This window comes from Colobus angolensis, unplaced genomic scaffold, assembly GCF_000951035.1.
Source record: "Colobus angolensis palliatus isolate OR3802 unplaced genomic scaffold, Cang.pa_1.0 Scaffold492, whole genome shotgun sequence".
NCBI lineage: Eukaryota > Metazoa > Chordata > Mammalia > Primates > Cercopithecidae > Colobus > Colobus angolensis.
The window spans coordinates 1,354,666-1,377,125 of record NW_012118399.1 but is presented as its reverse complement, the minus strand read 5'-3'; the positions used below and the strand labels follow the sequence as shown (position 1 = coordinate 1,377,125).

At 35.7% G+C, this 22,460-nt stretch overlaps 2 protein-coding genes across 4 annotated transcripts in view; one reads left to right on the top strand and one right to left on the bottom strand.

Annotated features, from left to right (window-relative positions):
* The window catches only part of ITGA4 (integrin, alpha 4 (antigen CD49D, alpha 4 subunit of VLA-4 receptor)), a 78,423-nt gene extending 72,918 nt beyond the window's left edge, over positions 1-5,505 (top strand). Inside the window, exons 24-28 of the mRNA XM_011959433.1 lie at positions 524-649; positions 1,655-1,774; positions 4,202-4,300; positions 4,747-4,866; positions 5,337-5,505. Coding sequence (XP_011814823.1) covers positions 524-649; positions 1,655-1,774; positions 4,202-4,300; positions 4,747-4,866; positions 5,337-5,432 — 561 coding nt within the window. The 3' untranslated portion in view covers positions 5,433-5,505. The remainder of the gene's footprint in view (positions 1-523; positions 650-1,654; positions 1,775-4,201; positions 4,301-4,746; positions 4,867-5,336) is intronic.
* A 2,417-nt stretch (positions 5,506-7,922) lies between these two features.
* Positions 7,923-22,460, bottom strand: part of CERKL (ceramide kinase-like) — a 119,193-nt gene continuing 104,655 nt past the window's right edge. For all 3 annotated transcript variants that reach the window (XM_011959428.1, XM_011959429.1, XM_011959430.1), the window contains 8 exons: positions 19,428-19,502; positions 18,486-18,663; positions 18,349-18,408; positions 17,583-17,608; positions 17,379-17,487; positions 14,488-14,584; positions 8,894-9,066; positions 7,923-8,057 (listed from right to left, as the gene is read on the bottom strand). In XM_011959428.1, coding sequence (XP_011814818.1) covers positions 7,976-8,057; positions 8,894-9,066; positions 14,488-14,584; positions 17,379-17,487; positions 17,583-17,608; positions 18,349-18,408; positions 18,486-18,663; positions 19,428-19,502 — 800 coding nt within the window. In that variant the 3' untranslated portion in view covers positions 7,923-7,975. The remainder of the gene's footprint in view (positions 8,058-8,893; positions 9,067-14,487; positions 14,585-17,378; positions 17,488-17,582; positions 17,609-18,348; positions 18,409-18,485; positions 18,664-19,427; positions 19,503-22,460) is intronic.

The window sequence follows — 22,460 nt, the reverse complement described above, 5'->3', positions numbered from 1 at the left end:
ATGAGGATTATAGCCTTTTTTGAAGGAAGCACTATTCAAACCACTTATTAAGAGCCAATATTCTTTCATTGATGGTTCCATCAGAATTGTTTTGAGCTTGCCAGGTTGAAGACAGAAGTCAACAAATCTAAATATGTTTGAGGTCTGATTTTTTAAAATCCTACTTAAATTCCGGATTCAGAGAGAAGAATATGGTGTTATATTGTTTCCCCTATAAAGGAAAAGAAATATTTAATATCATGCTAATGTTTCAATATCAATTTTTACATTTCTGCAAGGTTTAAGGACATGTTATCAGCTTAGAACCTATATCCAGCCTTCTATAATTCAGCTGGGTTTTTGTGTTTCTGCCACAGACATTTAATCACTCCCAAATCTGTCAAAAAAAAAAAATTCTACAATTTCAAAGGTACTTGATATATTTTGGCAAAGATAAGCTACTGGAACTTTTAAAACCATGTTGTTTTTTGCTGTTTTTACCAATGATGAAAGATAAGATTTCTCTTGCTTTCTATCTTCATAGACTACTACTGGAGAATGCCACTTTGAAAATTATCAAAGAGTATGTGCATTAGAGCAGCAAAAGAGTGCAATGCACACCTTGAAAGGCATGTTCCAGTTCTTGTCCAAGACTGATAAGAGGCTATTGGTAAGTTTCAGTTTTTCAGGTTGTAGTTCCTGCTTTCCAACAGAGAAGTGAAACACTTAAAATCAAGTCAATGGGTTTGAGCTGTCACTTCAATAAGAGAGAAGCCAAGTTTAGGTAGTATTCTTGCATGGAAGGAACAAGCACAGTTGGAGAGTTGAGAAAGACCCAGGGTCTATCCCATATATAAATATATTAGCTGGGCATGGTGGCTCATGCCTGTAAATCCCAGCACTTTGGGAGGCCAAGGTGAGCAGATCACAAGGTCAGGAGTTTGAGACCAGCCTGGCCAACAGAGTGAAACCCCGTCTCTACTAAAAATACAAAAATCAGCCAGGTGTGGTGGCAGGTGCCTGTAATGCCAGCTATGCGGGAGGCTGAGGCAGGAGAATTGCTTGAATCCGGGTAGGGGAGGTTGCAGTGAGCCAAGATCATGCCACTGCACTCCAGCCTGGGCGACAGAACAAGACTCCATCTCAAAAAGAAAAAAAGTTATAGTTTCATTTTTTTATCTAACAAATGCCCACTATTTGCCAACAAGACATTGTTCCAGACCCTTCAGGACACCAAGATGTTGTCTTCACCTGGGCAGCCTTTGTGGCATGGGTTAATTTTCATTCTTTTCAGCTTAGTGAATGTATGAAAAGAAACTGGAGAAGCAGTCCTCATCTTGAAATGATCCACGTTTTACAACAAACATAGAATATGTAACTTAGCAAGACTCTGATTAGAACATTTTTTTAAAAATTCTGTCCCAGAAGATTGTTAATACAAATAAGAACATATGCTCTACTTTAAATACTTTATTATAATTTAGAAAATAAGCATTCATGTCTTGTTTAAAGATAATTTAAATGCCACTAAGGAAAGCAGATGTTACATTTCATATTTACGGAAAGATGATTTTCAAAATGCCATTAGAGTGTATATTAAATTCCATATAAAATATTTTTAAAATATTTTCCAGTGTTGAAAATTTTAATGTGTCACTTTTATATTCCTTTCAAGTACTGCATAAAAGCTGATCCACATTGTTTAAATTTCCTATGTAATTTCGGGAAAATGGAAAGTGGAAAAGAAGCCAGTGTTCATATCCAGTTGGAAGGCCGACCATCCATTTTAGAAATGGTAAGTCTAAAACATATTGACAACTTGGTGGCTAAGTTTACATACAATCTATAAATTCAGTCATATAGGCAGGATAGTATGAAGGCATTCAACAAATAAAATTTTGGAGTAAAACTCTAAAACTATATTTCTGTCACTTCAACTAAGTGAAATGGCTTTAGAAATTAACAGGTAATAAAGGCTAAAATAGGCCAGGCATAGTGGCTCAAGCCTGTAATTCCAGCACTTTGGGAGGCCAAGGCAGGAGGATCACTGGAGGCTATGAGTTCAAGACCAGTTGTATTCCTAGGTAGATGTGTGGTGTTATTTCTGGGGTCTCTGTTCTGTTCCATTGGTCTGTATATCTGTTTTGGTTACTGTAGCCTTGTAGTATAGTTTGAAGTCAGGTAGCATGATGCCTCCAGCTTTCTTTTTGCTTAGGATTGTCTTGGCTATATGGGTTCTTTTATGGTTCCATATGAAATTTAAAGTAGTTTTTTCTAATTCTGTGAAGAAAGTCAGTGGTAGCTTCATGGGAGTAGCCTTGAATCTATAAATTACTTTGGGCAGTATGGCCATTTTCAGTATATTGATTCTTCCTCTCCACGAGCATAGAATATTCTTTCCATTGGTTTGTGTCCTCGTATTTCCTTCAGCAGTGGTTTGTAGTGCTCCTTGAAGAGGTCCTTCACATCCCTTGAAAGTTGGATTCCTAGGTATTTTATTCTCTTTGTAGCAAATGGGAATTCACTCATGATTTGGCTGTCTGCTTGTCTATTGTTGGCGTATAGGAATGCTTGTGATTTTTGCACAATGATTTTTGTATCCTGAGACTTTGCTGAAGTTGCTTATCAGCTTAAGGAGTTTTGGGGCTGAGACCATGGAGTTTTCTAGATATACAATCATGTCACCTGCAAACAATTTGACTTCCTATTTGAATACCCTTTGTGCTTTCTCTTGCCTTATTGCCCTGGCTAGAACTTCCGATACTATGTTGAATAGGAATGGTGTGAAGGCATCCTTGTCTTGTCCTGGTTTTTGAAGGGAATGCTTGCAGTTTTTGCCTATTCAGTATGATATTGGCTGTGGGTTTGTCATAAGTAGTTCTTACTCAGATGTTCCATCAACACCTAGTTTATTCAGAGTTTTTAGCATGAAGGGATGATGAATTTTATTGAAGGCCTTTTATTTTTAAAATATAGCTAAGAAGAAAAACTAAGGCTTTCATAAAATCAAATAAAAAACATCAACAAAAACATACTTAAATATATTTTGGACTTCTTCCTACAAAGGAACATGTATATTCATGAGGAGTAGTTTGAGATGAAACTAGTTTTATGTGGAGTTCTGTTTTTCAGCTTTCTCATCTGTTCAATATGGATAAATGAGATGATTTTTATAAGCACTTAGTTCATGGAACATAGGAAGCCAAAGGAAATGGCAGCTGTTTTGTTCAAGTGGAATTTTTGAAATTGTCAAACAGTGCTTAAGATACAGTAGACAGGCGAAGAAGAAATATCCATTTTAGTTTCAACTGTGCAAAAAGCAAAGTCATTGGACCATCAGCAAGTCATTTAACCTTTTGCAGTTTGCCTTCTCTTTTCCTCTAGGTCTAGGTTTCCCATCAGCAGCTATAATTGGCATTTTGAACCAGATGTTTTTGGGGGCTGTCCTGTGCACTGTAGGATATTTAGTAGCATCCTCAGCCTCTACACACTCACTGCCGGTAGTTCCGCCTCCCACGTTCTGACACTTGACACTTTCTTCAGACATTCCTGACTGTCCCTTAGGATTTCATCACCTCCCTGCTGAGAACCACTGCTCTAGATCCGTATGAAGCTTGTCATTTTCGGCTCTAAAATGGTAAATAACATTTACACAGTAGTTTTAAAGGTCATATCCCTCTTTAAGAATCTGACTAAATATATTCTCATCTGCCTCAGCAAATGCCCACATGAAAACATCTCCTAAAGATTCTTAGAACTCGTAAAGCCCATCTACAGGTCCCCAGGCTTCATGGATTCTGCATTATAAAATCCCTGCTTTAGATAATAAAGTTCTGAGTTCATCCACTGATTTTATATTTGAATTCTACAATTTAGAAAAAAAAAAGCCCAAATAAGATAGATTCAATATGCAGTGGCAGGGTGGAGAACATTGGTAAATGGTAACTTACCTCTTGCTGTAGTCTAATATTTAAATCAAGTTATTTGCAAGGTAGCTATGTTTAATCAAAGGATTTCAATAAGATGATACTATATACATTAATACCAAGACCACACTTTGGGAACCAAAGGAAGCACTGCAGTTAATTTTAAGTGGTGAAGTAAATTGGGGAAGGCAAATTGTGAAAACCTCTAGATAGAAGGTAAAGATCCTGACAAATTATTTGTTAATGTGTCTTCATGAAATAAACCAGGCTGTGGTGATCTTTCTTTTATTAAACAGGATGAGACTTCAGCACTCAAATTTGAAATAAGAGCAACAGGTTTTCCAGAGCCAAATTCAAGAGTTATTGAACTAAACAAGGATGAGAATGTTGCACATGTAAGATTACCTTCTTAACTGCTACATTAAAATTATAGGAAAACACATTTCAAGGGTGTCTATAATTACTTCCTTTTGAGTAACTGAGTTGGGAAAGTAGAGTGTGACCAGCTCACGGAGGGTCCTCAATACTTGGTTGAGAGTTGGCATTTTCTACAACTGGCAGGAGGGAACAACACAGCAGTTCTTTTAGAGAGGTGAATTAGGCAGCAGTGAGAATTGGATAGATTGGAGGAAAAGTTATGGATAGAGCCCATTACACTCACTGTTTCTGCTAAACAGTTACCAGTGTTTCCTGCAATTATATTAGAACCAGCAAGAAAACAGGGTGGGTAGTTCTAAATACTATTGGGGATTATGGCAGGGCTTTAAAGGAAATATAGGCAACTTTTTAAACTGTTTCTTTTTTTTTGCTTTTTGGGTTTTACTTTTCTTAATTCACGTAGGTTCTACTGGAAGGACTACATCATCAAAGACCCAAACGTTATTTCACCATAGTGATTATTTCAAGTAGCTTGCTACTTGGACTTATTGTACTTCTGTTGATCTCATATGTTATGTGGAAGGTAAGCATTTAACAATTACCAACATTACTCAAAATGACATTTTCTCAAAGCCTATTTGACTTCCAAGTTATTTAGATTTAAATATTTCACTATTTTAATGTTAACTTTTTATGTTGCTCAGTACTGATCTCACACCAAAGTCTTTGTAGAAAAATATGCCTTCTTAAATTGTTCTGAAAGATGTTCCTTTTAAAAAATCATTTGGAAAAGATTGCAAATTATACTGAATGTCAATTTTGAAGAGAAAGTGGTATGTATCACTGAGAATTTCTGCATTAAAAACAAAAATGTTTCTTTAACCCAGTATGTCCCCACTAATTTTTACTGATTACCTCTGTTAAACCTTTATGATTTATATTACAAAGGATGCAGTTTAAGAAATATTGGTAACTGCTTAGGTATTAGAAATGAGTATAGTAGATAAGAGTGTTTATAACTATACACTAGTGATTATTTAATGCTATTTTCAGGCCGGCTTCTTTAAAAGACAATACAAATCTATCCTACAAGAAGAAAACAGAAGAGACAGTTGGAGTTACATCAACAGTAAAAGCAATGATGATTAAGGACTTCTTTCAAATTGAGAGAATGGAAAACAGACTCAGGTTGTAGTAAAGAAATTTAAGACACTGTTTACAAGAAAAAATGAATTTTGTTCGGACTTCTTTTACTCATGATCTTGTGACATATTATGTCTTCATGCAACGGGAAAATCTCAGCAGTGATTACTCTTTGAGAAAGAAGAACTGCATAGGTAATAATACAGCTGAAGATAATCTCTCAGCTTTCAAATGGGTAGAGAAACACTAAAGCATTCAGTTTATTCAAGAAAAGTAAATCCTTGAGGATATCTTGAAATGATAGTATAACTGAGTTAAATCATACTGGAGAAGTCTTAGACTTGAAATTCTACTTACCATATGTGCTTGCCTCGGTAAAATGAACCCCGCTGGGTAGGCAGAGGTTCATGTCAAATACATCTTTGAGACTTGTTCAAAATATGTTCTTTAAAAATATAATTTTTTAGAGAGCTATTCCCAAATTTTCTAATGAGTGGAAGTGGACCATTATCACTTTAAAGCCCTTTATTTATAATACATTTCCTATGGGTTTTGTTTTTTTAGCAGACTATGATTATAGGCCTAATGGGCAAACTTCAGACTGAACATTGTACACTGGTTTGAGCTTAATGAAATGACTTCTGGATAATTATTTTTATACAGCTATGGATTTCCCCATCTTTCTGTATATATACATGTGTTTCGGTATATATTTACACACCTTTATCAAGCATACCCAAGAGTAAACAGTTAAGAACCATCTTCAAATCTTTTGTTATATTCTGAAACAAAAGGTTGTGTGAGTGTTGCACTTTAGCTGATATACACTGATTTTAAAAATATGGAAACCATACCTCACTAACAACTTTAAAATCAAAGCTGTGCAAAGACTAGAGGGCCTATACTTCATACATATCATGTACTGTGTAAAATATTGACTATCACACAAATATTTGCTTGGATGTAATTCTTTGTTACTCTTTACAAATGTAAGTGTTCCTTTGCATGGAAATGAAGAAACAAAATTCCTAAATTTAGCTGAAAGATACTGGTTCAGTTTGTATACAGTGAATATAAAATTTTCATAAAACGTTAAGTGACAGCTAAAATATTTTTATAGTTTGTTCATATTATATGAGGTTATATTTTAAATGAAATAACTTTCTGGATTTTAATTTCTTTAAATACCTTTTTTATTTGCAAATACAATCATTTTTCTAATATTTATTTTATGCTTATGATAGATAATTGCAGAATATAATTTTATCTGATTCTGTCTTCATAAGAGAGCTGTGGCCGAATTTTGAACATCCATTATAGGAAGTGATCAAATTAGAGGGCAATTTGGAAAAACAATTCTGGAAAAGATTTCTTTATGTGAAGTCCCTGCCACTAGCCAGTCATCCTAATTGATGAAAGTTATCTGTTCACAGGCCTGCAGTGATGGTGAGGAATGTTCTGAGATTTGTAAAGGGATTTGAGTAGTGAAACACAAGCACAAAACCTCCTGAACCCAGAGTGTGTATACACAGGAATAAACTTTTACGTATTTTTAAAAAACTTTGTATCGTTATAAGAAGTCTAGTCGTTCTTTCAGGAGAATATCTAGGATCATAGATGAAAAATGTATGCCCCGATTTAGAAGTGTCTTCTCCAGGATGGTCGCTAAGGAAATTTAAATTTGGTTCTTTCCTACTCAGAAACAACTTTATATTTCAGGCTATTTGAGCACAGTAAAAGCAGAGTACTATGATTGTCCAACACAGGCCTCTCAGATACAAGAGGAACACAATTACATATGGGGCTAGGTTTTGCCCAGTTCAAAATAATATGTTATCAACTTTGTTACCTGTATGATGAATTTTAAAACCCTACCACTTTAAGAAGACAGGGATGGATTACTCTTTTTTGGCAAACTATGTGATTTTGAAATTTAACTGCTCTGTATTAGGGAGCAGTAAAATCAAGGTAGACTTATGAAATCTGTATTATGTTTATGCCAGAATATAGGAATTTAACATAATCCTGAAAAATAAAAGAATCCAAATTATTTAGGTTAAATATTGATGTACTATGATGGTTGCAAAGTTTTCTGTGTGTCCAACAAACACATTGTAAAAACCAGAATTTGAATCAGTATTTCATCTTGACTTTTAAAGCCCTATAGACTAATTGTTAGTAACATCAAAAATAGCAATTTATATTAGAATATCTGTTTAAAAAACAGGCATCCCCAATTGGCCACACAGCGGAAAGTTAGAGCAATGGAGCATTACTGAGTTTCTCCTCCTGTCAGATCAGCAGCAGCATTAGATTCTCATAGAAGTACGAACCCTATTGTGAACTGGTATGTGAGGGATCTAGGGTGCCATATTCCTTATGAGACTCTAATGCCTGATGATCTGAGTTGGAATGGTTTCATCCTGAAACCATTCCCCCGTCCATGGAAAAATTATCTTCTATGAAACTGGTCCCCAAAAGGGTGGGGACCACAGGTTTAAAGCATGACCATATTTCTTTATATTAAAATTCTAGTTTGCACATTTCTTTTAGAAACAATTACTTGTTACTTTGGAATCATTTATTTCTTCCACGCTTCCTCCATAAACACTGATAAGTCTTGGATGCAATCTGTGAAGACAACACATGTATAATTCGTTATTCGTTATTTCATCAACTTATTTTGTTATTTTTCACACATACACCTAGTAAGTATGGTACACAATGCCAAATACAAATTCATAACGTAGCATTCACAAGAGCTGTCATGTAGAAAACACAGCTGTAATCTAGAAAACTGAGGTCTGAAAAATCAACAACAGTAATAACTGACTTCCTTGATTGTCTAATGTTCTCCATTGCCTCTTTTAAAACAGTCAGTCATGCCTCTAGAACACCCATGTCTAGTGGGCACCCCTGCATGCTAACCACTGAGCATCACAATGCCTACCAAGGATGAGTTTGTAGGTTCCTAAACCTGTTTATACCAGTTGCTATATAAAATTGTTCCAAAGGGAAGTTGAATGCTTTGTAAGGGCCTAATAAAAGCAAATTGCTGAACAAAACGTGTTACAGTAATTATGAGTGAGAGGAAACTAAGATGGAAAGATTAAAATCTAACACTTGACTACTCAGATGGCTCCACTAAAAGGTTTAAGATCTTGATCCATTTTTAAAAATCCAAAATGGAAGTTGTAGACATTATCTGTAGTTTATGCACAACAATAAATTAGAAAGGCAATGTAGACATGCATAACCACGCTGTACAAAACAGTTGGTGAATAAATGTAAGGTTACTTTTTATTTATTGAAATTTGTGCATGTCTCTTCATGCTTCCCTGATTTACTGATTTTTTAAAAATGAACCGACTGCCTGCTTTGATAATTCACAGAAGAGAGCTTTCATTGTACCATTAGATTTATGTTTACTGGTTGACATATAAAGCGGTGAAATAATTAAGACTTACCTAATATGGACCTCTGATGCAACTTCCATTAAATCACCATCTACATTCCAAGGGAAACAATTTTCTGAAGCAGTTTCATCCTCCTCCTCCTCTGGATTATATCCACCAGTATTATTCCTTGGATGAACTTTTACTTCCTCAACAGTGTAAGTCTCAACAAATGGAAAATTGAACTAAAAATAAATACAAATAATCATTAGTTTAGCTACTAACACAAAGTTCACTGTGCCCTCTCTCACAAGTAAATATCAACATGTATGCTGACATTTTAATAGCTTTGAGACTATGAGCAGGGATCTCCAATTTCTTTTTGGAAGAAGGAATCTCTTATCCGAAGCCTTTTGGGTTTAGATCTAGCACCTAGAAATCTTGTTTTATGACAAATAGTACAGATCTGTGAGAAATTGCATATAATAATGATACTGTAGATTTTTCAATTAAAGATAATATTTAATGCTGGCCTGTAGATACAGAAGACGTATAATCAATTGAGTTTATCAACTTGTCAATTCGTTTAGCTGACATAAAGCAAACTAGTGCAAGTTTCACACTTGGAATTTAATTTGGAAGAACACAGGTCTAAACCTCTGAAGATAAAATGGGATGTATGTCTTCTTTTAAAAGAGAAAGCCAATCAAATATGGATTTTAACAGGTGTTTGCTTGCCCCATTCCCACTTTAACAATGGACACGAACTGTAAGATCACTGTTTACTTACCACTATAGAATGGTGCAAGGTAAATTTCTACTTGCGTTTTTTTCTTGTTTGCCTAAGGAAACTATACTGAAAAAGCACTATGTATTTTCTGAAATAATTAAGAAAATATAGCCAAGTAACTTTAGCAGAAATGCATAACTACTCAATTCAGTTTTCAGATAAATGACATGAGATATATTCCTAATTAAACACCATCTACATAGTTTTTCCTCTTTTCCACATATAAACCTCAATGCAACACATAGTTTTAAAAGTTGATAGAAAACTGGCATTTTCCCCAACACCCATATTTTACATATGTAGATACCAAGGTCCAGCTGACTTTCCGGTTTATACTGTAAACACAGTTAAACAGTACATGATATCATGGCATCAGCTGCTGTGACTGAGGTTCAGAACTAGAGGGCCCCAAGCAAAACTGTTTGACAGTAACTGCATTAGATCTCTCACCTTGGGTATAAAGCCTTGGCTACATGCCTCATCCTTGTAGAATTATCTACATAATCATTCATGTTAGTGTGTGTTAAATGAATTATCAACAACTGCCTGTTATGGGCTAAATTACATTTCCCTCCCCCATCCCAACTATGTTCAAGTCCTAACCCATGGTGCCTGTGAATGTCACCTGTTTAGAAGTAGGGTCTTTGCAGGTAGAATCAACTTAAGATGAGGTCATTAGGGTGAGCCCTAATCCAATATGCTTGATGTCTTTATGAGAGAAGAATGCCAAGGATGGCAGAGTCAGAGACTGGAGTGATGCAGCTGTAAGCCAAGGAATGCCAAGAATTGACAGCCACCACCAGTAAGTCTATTATCTTAAATCATCAGTTGTCATGTGCACACCTCACAAAATGAAGATCTAGCCATCCTTCAAATGCTTTAACTGTGAAGCCACAGACATTGTTAAGTGGGACTTTAGGGAGCTAAGAGCTTAGTATCCTGTGTGAGGGTATGTTTGGGGCATGGGGAGGAGAAGTGAGCAGTTACAATTGTGATACACAGAAGTGCTAATGATGGTGCAAGCATGAAGTTCAATGCAGGAAACAAGAGGAGGCAAACAGTCTATGGATGTTGGGAAAGCTTCCCATTTGAATTGAGCCTTAAAGAACATAGAATATTTAGCCTGGAGTAGAAAGTCTGGAGAGAGAAAGCATTTACAAAACTAGAGGCAAACCACGGTCAAGCAACTACACAGAATTCGGTGTGATTCCTAGGTGCTCAATCATGTCCCTTGGCCCTCACATTCCTGTATTGAAATTCTCACCCTCTATACCTCAGAATATAACTGTATTTGGAGATAAGATCTTTAAAGAGGTGATTAAGCTAAAATGATGTCTTCAGGCCCTCATCCAATACGACTGGTGTCCTTATAAGAGGAGGAAATTTGGACATAGGAAAAAGCATCGGGGATGAACAGAGGAAAGACCACTCACTTGTGGGTTCAGTGAGAAAGCAGCCGTGTGCCAGCCAGAGAGAGAAGACTCGGGACAAACCAAACCTGCTGACATCATCTTGCAGCTCTAGCTTCTAGAACCATGAAAGAAATACGTTGGTTTGCTTAAGCCATCTTTTCTATGGTATTTGTTATGGCAACCTTAGTCAATGAATAAAATGCCAAAACACTGGGAATGTGGTGGAGGGTGTTAATAAGAGATAGGGTTGCAACACAGGCAGGGACCTGGATACAAAGGCCGTGTACTCCAGACTGAGGAAATTCCATATTATTCTGACAACAAGAGTAAGGCACTGAAGAATTAAGCAGGAGAGATATCAAATGTGTGTCTTAGAAAAAAGTTTCTCTAAAAGGAGGTATGGAAGACAAGACCAGAGAACCTGAAGGCCAAAAGGAGGCTACTGTAAGCAAGAAAGGATTAAAGTTTGAATTAAGGTGAGGGAGAAATTTTAAAAACATTTAAGAGGAGACCAACAGAACAAGTTAGGGGACTGGTAGTGAGGAATGAGGAAGAAGGAACAATCCAGGGTAACTTGGATGGGTAGAAAGTGGTGCCATTGACCCGCATAGAGCAACACAGAAGGAACAACTTTAGGGGAAAAGATAAGGTCAGCCGTAGACATGTTGGCCTCCAGATGCCGGTGAGTTTCAGAACCTCTGTGGCATACAAGACGACAGAGGTTCTGCAGATAAGATGAGATGATAGAACCCTTGGGAGTGTATGATGTTCAGATAGTTCAAAAGTCAGGGGCAATGAGGCCATCCAGGAGAGGACATCCTAAGAAGATGAGAGCGCTGTAAACAAATCCCAGGGGAAGCACTCACATTTAAGGTTTTAAACTCCCTACCAAAAATGGTCACAATGAAAGAGAAAAGCGTGGACAGTGAGAAGGCGGGCAAAGCAATAGGATGGAGCTGCAAGGACTTTGAAGGGTAGTGTTCACCCTCTATCTAATTTTACACAGAGATGGGGAAGGAACAGGAGCCACTCTGCACATGGTGGTTTCAATCTGTTTTATAGTGTTATACAGTAACACTCGCTTATTCAACCTGGTAAATGTGGTTCAGAGAAGCTGATGTTACTCTCCTTAAGCTGAATTGTCACATTTTCCTTCCTGAATACCAGCACTGCTACGAATTATGCAGCAGATATGATTTTTACATAGATCTGATTTTCATAATCTTACAAAATTTATATAAATTCACATTTTTAATGTCACCATGAAGGAAAGAGCCTAAATACACACACCTGTGTAGATAATTAACAAATCAAATTAACATTGCTTGAAAGCAGTCACCCTGGGAATCAATCTAATTATTCTTACTATATACACTATGCAAAATATTTTCGAATTATTTGCAAAAAAAAAAAAATTGCATGGATTTTAATTTTTGAAAGTTGATAAATAAATCAGAGTTAAGGCCAGTGAATCACACACAGGCAACTGTTTCTTGTGTCAAAAGCAAGATATGCCTGGTAGAGTACATGAGAAAATATGATAAATCCTGCATCATAATGTCTCTTTTAGAAAGCATCTTCCTATCAACACAGATTTGTATTATTTTATGTATGTCTGTCTTTATGTGTAAGGGAATCACTGCTTTTAAAATCAGAAGAAAGGTATATTGATTTAAAAAAAAAAAAGACTGTTTACAAAACTTGCCTGAGAGACTTGCCCCATGGGCAATTTCAAAAGAGACCTTCCATAAACAGTTTGTGCAACATACACCTCCCCAAAATAAATACAGAACTTCTCAGGGGTACATTAATAGGTTAAGACGATTTAAGTTCTCAAATAGGGGTACATGAATGAGGTTAATAGTCACTTAACTTCTCATTTATGTAATAAAAAAGGATTTGGAAAAACTTCTCCCAATGTTATGATACTTATCCTGAGGAACATGGAATTTTTGAGTGCTTAAAATCATTCTCTTGTTTCTATTTTCTGACTTAAAAACAGCAATGAATATATAGTGCTTTGGGTTTTTAAAAATTTGATTTTAATGTTTAGAAATTTAGTAAAATGTGAAAATGCATACATTCCTTTGAAAAATCAATAAGTCTCCATATTCCACCCAAACACATACATAAAGTTGTTACGCAGGCTCACAACCTACATTATCTCTGCTGATCTACTTTGACATATAAGGAAGTGGGACTGTATCTAATTTTTTTATGATTTACGTTCCTAGGCAGCCCAGTTAGTTGTTCAATACATGAGGATCAAATAATGTTATAGACAGAAGATCAAACTTCATGAAGATGACCTAAGAAAGTTTGAAAATATAATGAGGCAAAAATGGAGAGACTTGTAATGGCTATGGTACATAAGCAAGGTTCAGCTGCCAGTCATTGGCTGAGTTTACTCTCCTCCTCCTCCTCCCATCTGTGCTCTCCCAACTATATCCAAGCACCATTTTATAACTTTAAAAATGTGTGGGCCAGGTGTGGTGGCTCACGCCTGTAATCCCAGCACTTTGGGAGGCCGAGATGGGCAGATCACAAGGTCAGGACTTTCAAGACCAACCTGACCAACATAGTGAAACCCTGTCTCTACTAAAAATATAAAAATTAGCTGGGCGTGGTGGCGTGAGCCTGTAATCCCAGCTACTCAGGAGGCTGAGGCAGGAGAATCACTTGAACCCGGGAGCTGGAGGTTGCAGTGAGCCGAGATCACGCCATGGCACTCCAGCCTGGGCAACACAGTGAGGCTCTATCTCAAAAAAAAAAAAAAAAGTGTGAAACTATATGGTTTTACAACCATACCTATGTACTTGAAAGACTCACAATTTCAGAAATTCACATATTTCTAGGATCATTTTCCTAATAATCAGGTCAAAATATCTGCCAAAATAATATGGCTTGTAATAGTTACTATTTCTTTTTAAAGCAAATCACTTAAGTGGAAATATATATCTTCACACATCCTCATTTTGAATGAATATTTATATAAAAGTCTCATTTTTAAATACATATCTACAGATCTATTTCAATCAATGAGTATAGGCAGATATGCAAACAAATGTCAGGAAGATCTAAAGATCATAACTTTAGAAAGTCTGCTGCCATAATATCAAGAAGGCTACACTCTCAAATTTCACTTCTTTTCATTCTGAAGAACAGCCTGAGTATGTAATTTTATCTTTAATTTATTTCACATTGCAAGATAACACTACATTTCCTATTTTATCTTTGTGGTTATATATACATAACCACTAATTCATCATTCAAAAAAGGCCAATCTATATTAATACTGGTGGATGCTTTTCAAAATTTGGATGAAACAGATTGGAAAAAAGTTTAATATAATCAGAAGAAAATAAAACCTTTTTATGAGGCAGGACTTGATGTCAACTCTTGTAGCCTCTTCTTCTACATGATTAATAGCTTTACAAATAAGTAACAAAAAGAATTTACTGTACCTGATTTTTTACACTGGCATATCTTTTCAGGTGTTTTATAAATTCTGGCCGAGAAGTGTTTCGGGCAATTATAAGAGCCATACTTCCATTATTTAATCTGAAATTAAATATTTCTATTAGACATTAAGAAGTTTACTGAGAGATTATACCAAAAATTATGACACACTATTCCTGATAACAAGAATACTGTTTATTGAAAGTATTGGACAAGATAGATAAATCACCATGTTACATTTACCTAAAATTCATAAACCGTATCTCGCTATTATTTTTTAAATGATGCAGGCTTTCAAATGAGTTTTATTAAATCATTGGCTTCCTTCTCAATAAGCTCTTACATTACAGCATTTTACAAAACAAACCATCAAGCTTCCTACTCACATATCAAGACATAATTTAAAATACAATGTAATTAGAAACTCTAAATATGAAACTATGTTGTTAAAAGTTATATTATAGAATAGTTAATATGCACAAATGGTGTAACAAATAGCTCAACATTTTCTAAAATCTAAAGTGTGATTTAAATATTTATTTATGGACAGAAGATCTAAGTGACATAGGAAATGAAATAAATCAAAGTGTCCTTTGGATGGATGAAATGGAGTGAACAAATGCTGCCACACATGTTCAGTTAAATGACTGAACATTTTAATCTTGCATAACTGTTCCATCCAATATATGAGACTGAAAATTCAGAGGTGTGATTTAGTGCCAAAACAGCCACTTGCAAATGCATCAAGCTATAGAAGGCAGTTTGCAGAAATACATACAAATGACTTCTAGCTTGATTTCAGTGCAAACATGAAATTAATCTAACAACAAAATAAAAAAGAGCTCTTAGTGTCTTATGGAAGCTCAGGTCAGAGCTGTAAGGGACCTTAGAGATTATCTCACCATTCACTCATTTCACGTAGAAGGAAAAGACAACTCCAAGTTTCAGTGATTTGTTCAAAGGCACACAGAGAAAAAATGGTCATCAGCACCAATACTCCAGGTGCTCAGCACTCTTTCCGTCATGCTGCTTCTTCCCAATTAGAAATAAACAGCACCAAAACATTCATGGTAGTGTTACTGCGCATCTTTTTTTTAATTGCTTAATTTTATAAACATTAAAAGCATTATCCTATGCCTGCTTTGCAATCTTTACTTGAAATAGAAACACAACATACATGGCTGACACTGCTTTAAATGTCTCACATCTATGAACATATTTAATCTTAGAATACTTAGAATACAAGAATATTAGTTCCTATTGGCAATTTGCACTGAGATACTTTAACATAAATTTTTATTTATCATGGTGGGGGAAAAAGCAGAAAGTGAAATCTCCTGTTCAATCATCCTGAATCATCAGAAGCTACATCTCTGAAAAATCTCTGGTCAAATGAGTCTTGATCGAAAGGCCTTTGCAAAGATGGCATGTTGTGATTATAAACCACAGAAGAAATCTCTAATGAGTCATCCTTCTCTGAAAAATTCATCAATACTGATTAAGCCTGGAAAGTCAACAGTGGAATTCTAGTCAAGCTGAACATTTACGGAATGGGTTTGAAGGAGCTATGAATCAATTGCTCCCAGAAGACGTCTACCCTCCCAAGAAGGTCCTTGAACAAGCAGGGTTAGATAAACATTGTCTCAAGTCCTGCCAAACATAGCTCCTTGGTCAGCTAGCCACGTCTTCAAGCTTAGTCAGGGAAACTACATTACAAAAGCACACAGCTAATCTAGGATTTCTGAGGGTGTGGGGGAAAACCACCAGGCTCAATTTCTAAATCACCCAAGGTTCAAAATACTCCTTTCAAGTTTTAGCACTAGATGTAATTAATGAGGACCTTGCCATCTGGGTTTTCAATATCCAGCTTTGCAGTTTCTCCGTTTTCTTCTCTAACTTCGAATATTTCCCTGTTTATTGGCTATATTTCACAACACACATGATCCTTTCTCCTACGCTCTACAGAATTGGATTTAGGAAAGAAATATTTTCAGCCCCATAATGGACAGCTGCTTAAGAAGAATGTGCAAGAGAAGGAACGTCTATATCCTATGGATAAAAAGATATATATAAGATGTCTCATATTTCATTCAATTGAAAATGTGGGCAGGAGATTGATATGCGCTACTATTCACATTAAATAGAACTGAAATGTTTCTTTTGACTAAAGGTATCTGATATGGTTTGGCTCTGTGTTCCCACCCAAATCTCATCTTGTAGCTCCCATAATTCCCATGTGTTGTGGGAGGGACCTGGTGGGAGATAATTGAATCATGGGGTGGGTCTTTCCTGTGCTGTTCTCATGGTAATGAATAAAAGTCTCATATAGGAATTTCCCTGCATAAGCTCTCGTCTGCTGCCATGTGAGATGTGCCTTTCATCTTCCACCATGATTGTGGGGCCTCCCCAGCAACGTGGAACTGTAAGCCCATCAAACCTCTTTCTTTTGTAAATTACCTAGTCTTGAGTATGTCTTTATCAGCAGCATGAAAACAGACTAATACAGTATCAAATATACATTTATGTGATTTTTCATGCTAAGGATGTTTATGTTTGCATTAAAGTTGGAAAGCAAAGACATTCACAAGAAATATCAGTATTTAATATAATGTTCTCCACAACTAAATGAATAAATCAAGCAAAGTAGGCATAACATTCTATCAATCAAACTTAGGAAATATTTTAGCCTCAGTGACCTTAAATAGTCAATGATTATCTGCTAATTATTCCAGTTCAACAATTGTTCTCAACCTACTGTGACAACAAATCCCTTAGACTCTCTAATATACAAAGATAAACTACCTGTTAAGTTTCTAGCTAACAGTTAATTGGATATCCTGGAAAAAAAATGGTCTATAAGAAATGTATCAACAATTCAATAAAAATGCTTACTAACCTGGTATTAGGTGCCAAGCCTCTAGGTGCCACTGAACACAGGCAAGGAATTGCCATAATGCTGACATTCAAGAACTGACCCTGGATCATTTGCCATTGATCATTACAGTCTACAGGTAATGAGAGTGATTGGTTATTTTCCCTCACCAGAGCAAAATGTCAACAGAACCTGGCACAGTTCTCAAGGAGATACTTTTGTACTCACCAGATTTGGGAGATCCCTGTGCCCTCCTAAAAGAAAGAAAAAACAAAGATATAAAACAGGTAATGCGCACACACACACACACACACACACACACACACACACACACAAATCTATTAAATATGAGAAAATTAGGGAACTCATTACATATGTTACTTTCTTTGATTAGATAGTAAATAAAAACATGTACAATTTTGTTGCTGCCAACATAATGTGTTGATTCATTTAAAGATAAACTAGTATTATAAGGAAAAATAATTTACTATTTCTTTAAAGACTATAACTCTTCTTTAATATGGCTTTAATATTTATATTACACACTAGACCAAAATTATCATGAGGGACAAAAGTGTGTGTTTTGTTCATTTTTTGATGCATTGTTGTATTCAAAGTGCCTGGCATATAGTGGGCACTCAATAAATAGCAAAAGAAAAGGGAAAAGGAAAGAAAGGGAAAAAGGAAAAGAAGGAAATGAAAAAGGAAAAAAAAATAAACGAAAGAAAAGGAAAAGGAAGGGAAAAAGAGAAGGGAAGCAGGGAGGGAGGGAGGGACAGAGCGGGAAGGAAGGGAGGAAAGAAAGAAGGAAGAAGAGAAAAAGGCTGAGCAAGTGGTTGTTTACTAGGACCTGTAAGAGTCTGTGATTCCATATACTTTACTACTGTGTTAGAAAAATAACCAAAAATCCTAAGTCTGATCAATTGTTTGTCAGAATGTTTTATGCTTTAAAGAAAAATATAGGTTATCTGTATTACATTGAGTTTTTACCTACCTTGCTTGCACATCATCAGAGCTGTTAAATGGTAAAAATGATATTTCACAGTCTTCTGCCCTAAAACATAATGAAATTTGTTATTAACAGTCATTGAACCTGAGATACAAAATTATTGGCTTAAGAAAAAGACTTACTTAAGTTTTGCCAGCGCCTTAACAACAGCAAAATCTCTCCGTTGGTTAGGGGACATCCATCGATATTTTTCTGCCAGAGCCAAAGTTCTTCCACCAAAGCCAAACATGGCTGAGAACCCAAAGCGAAGAAGCTTGCCAGCGGTGCTGAAGGTGCAGACATCGACCAGCTGTACATGCCCTTGAATATTATATTAAATATTAGTCAGTGAGGACAGGACTTGTATCAAAACCGCAAATATGAGAGAGCATATTTATTGGCTTATAGAAGAATATCTCAAGGTACGGTAGACCATGAACATCCTCACTTTCTCTTCAGTTCCCTTCATCTATAACTACAACAATGACCATTTTTAACTTGTTCAGGTGCTAGTGAAGAAACAGAGTACTAAATTTTTCAGCTTATTGCTATTTCTATGAAACATGGTCAAAGAAATGAAGCTAAAATAGATGGGCAAGGTAAACTTAGATTTTGCAGTAGTTTGGTATTATATACACCTGAGCTTATATGCTTTCTACTAATTGGGATAATAAAATATCTATAGACATACACTGGCTGAAATTTATTTTCTGATATGCTTTTTGGCTAATAGCATAATCCTAGTCCTAGAGTCTTGGTACAGTCCTACATGAGTGTTGGATATACTTAAGGAGTATGCATTAATTTTCTTCATCTAGTTATAAAATTATTTTGAGCACACTACATTTTTTTTCTACAGAGATTATAGTAAAACTTAGTTTACTACTCTTTACAAAGCAAGTATTTTAAAAAGACAGGCAGTCCACATAGTAAAGCACTACGTTTTTATTTTTTAGTCAAACATTTCTCTACTTTGAGAGACAAAGAACCTGCCTTTCCTTAACGTCTGATGGAAATAAGATAGCCTTCCTTATATAAATCAAAATTTCCTTATAAAATGTGAACTGCTTTGGAAGAATTCTTACCCATTATAATGTGCAACGTTGCAGTTATCACATGAGGAACTCCATGAAGAGAATGTGCCAGTACATTGGTAGATCCTGCCAAAGCAATTTTAAAACATGCACTATCAGGGTAGAATGTGTTCAATTAACATTTGCTCTCACTTTATATAGATGTCATTCTGCAATGTTCAGATGAAAAATAAATGAGAATTTATAAAATCAGAAAAGCTAATGTGAATATTAGAAGTTCTTATTCACACTATAGATGCACATCAAATGTCTACACAATTATTTGAATATTTAAATTACTTAGGAATTTAAAAATAGTTTATAGTAACCGCTTACAGCTTTTTCGATCACGAATGTCTATTTTCTACCTCCCAAATGCTAGCTATATCAAAGCCCACTCCATCCAACCTTAATGAATGGGTTTTTAGCTTCAATGCCAAAATGAGGATCAACAGCAAAAGGATGCCTCTGGGGAGCAGAGACAAATGCATACATAAATAAAAGAGAAAATAATCCAAATAACAACTCAGAAAAATAAAATAAATACAAGCTACAAAAAATATGCTCTAAATACATTTAATGAGTCTTAGAGGTAAGCTCTTAGCCAAATGAGAATCCCGTTATCTCACAAATGTCTCCTACATTGAAGAAAATGTTTAATTCCATTGTATTTTCCATGTATGAAGATTTGTATTTGAAACATTATGATTTCTGATTCTCATGATTATTAGAATTTAAGACACCTGGATTCTCCCACCAGTCCACAGAGACAAAGAGCTCCCCGAGTCAAGCCCCTTCAATGTTTATGTGTGACTGAAATCTGAGATACAGGGGACAATGCCAGCTAGCCCCTCCCATTCCCGGGAGGCTAAAGAGAATTTAAAATTATTAAGAACAGAATGAATACAGCTACAATTTTTCTTGAATTAAAGAATATAACAAGTCCAATCATAGCCAAGAGCTGTGAGAGCATGGATGTGGTGTGTTTCAGTTATCAAGGCAAAGACCAGGCCTCTGGATTTTGCTAATCAGAAGCATTTCTATGTGATCATACATAATTGCTTTCCATTTGTATTACTTTGAACTGATATGTACTTGGGTTACTAAATTGGAGCAGCTGAGGCAGCTTAGCCATTATCAACCAAGAGGTCATTAAAATCATAATTTGTTAGGTAACTATCTAAGAATAAACATATTTAATTATTAATAATAAATAAGCACAATTACTTTTAGTAATACCAATGCAAAGAAAAGTTTATTGTAATGAACTGGCAAACTGGTTCCAACTGATTCACCAAAAGGCAAGTTATGCTGTGACCCTTGTTACTCAAAATATGGCCTCCTGTCAAGCAGGAATGACAATACTTGAGTGCTTATTAAAATGACTCACATGAGTTGAGAAACAATGTCTTGTACCTCAAGAAGACATTAATGCCCATTCTCACCACTCTCATTAAAATAGTACTAGAAGTTCTAGCCAGAGCAATTAGGCAAGAGAAAGAAATAAAAGGCTCCCAAATCATAAAGACGAAAGCTAAATTGCCTTTGTTTGTAGGCACCATCTTATTTATTTGGGAAACCCTAAAGGCTCCATGAATGGTCAGAGCTAATAAACAAACTCAGTTAAGTTGCAAGACACAAAATCAACATACAAAAATCAGTAGCATTTCTGTACACTTACAACTATCTGAAAAAGAAATCAAGAAAACAATCTCTGCACAGCAAAAGAAACTATCATCAGAGTGAACAGACAACCTACAGAATGGGAGAAAAATTGTGCAATGTACCCATCTGACAAAGGTCTAACATCCAGAATCTATAAGGAACTTAAACATATTTACAAGAAAAAAACAATTCCATCAAAAAGTGGGCAAAGGATATGAACACTTTTCAAAAGAAGACATTTACGTGGCCAACAAACATATATATACACACATATAAAAAAAGCTAAATATCACTGATCATCAGAGAAATGCAAATCAAAACCACAATGACCATCTCACACCAGTCAGGTCAGGAAACAATAGATGCTGGCAAGGCTGCGGAGAAGTAGGAAGACTTTTACACTGTTGGTGTAATGAGATATCTGGGGGGTGGGACCCAAGTCTAAACATAAAAGTTTTATACATCTTATACATATAGCTTGAAGATAATTTTACATAACATTTAAAATATTTTTCTATATGAAACAAAGGTTAGACCGTACTTTGACTGCTACCCATCACATGAGGTATGGAATTTTCCAGTAGTGGCATCATGCTGGCACTCAAAAATTTCTAATGTTGTAGCATTTTGGATTTTAGTTCTTTAGATTAGGGACAGTCAGTTTGTTTATATACACAATGGAATACTATTTGGCATTAAAGAGGTTCTGTCATTTACAACATGCGGATGAACCTGGAGGACATTATGAAATGAGACAGACACAGAAAGACAAATACCACACGATCTTACTTTTATGTAGAATCTGAAAAACTTAAACTCATAAAAGCAAACAGTGAAATGGTAGTAACTGGGGCTAATGGGTGGGAAGGATTGGGGAGACACTGGTCAAGGATATAAACTTTCAGTTGAAAGGAATAAATTCAAGAGCTCTGTTATACAACTTGGTGACTATAGTTGATACAGTTAGGCTTTGTGTCCCTACCCAAATCTCATCTTGAATTTTAATCCCCATAATCCCACATGTCAAGCGAGAGACCAGGTAGGAGTAACTGAATCATGGGGGCGGTTTCCCCCATGCTGTTCTTGTAATAGTGAGTTCTCATGAGATCTGATGGTTTTATAAGGGACTCTTCCCCACTTCACTCAGCATTTCTCCTTCCTGCCACCATGTGAAGAATGTGCCTTGCTGCTTGTTTGCCTTCCACCATGGTTGTCAGTTTCCTGAGGCCTCCTCAGCCATGCTGAACTGTGAGTCAATTAAACCTCTTTCGTTTACAGATTACCCAGTCTTGGGTATCTCCTTATAGCAGCGTGAGAACAGGCTAAATCAATAGTTAAGTAACAATGCATTATATACTTGGAAATTTCTAAGAGAGATTT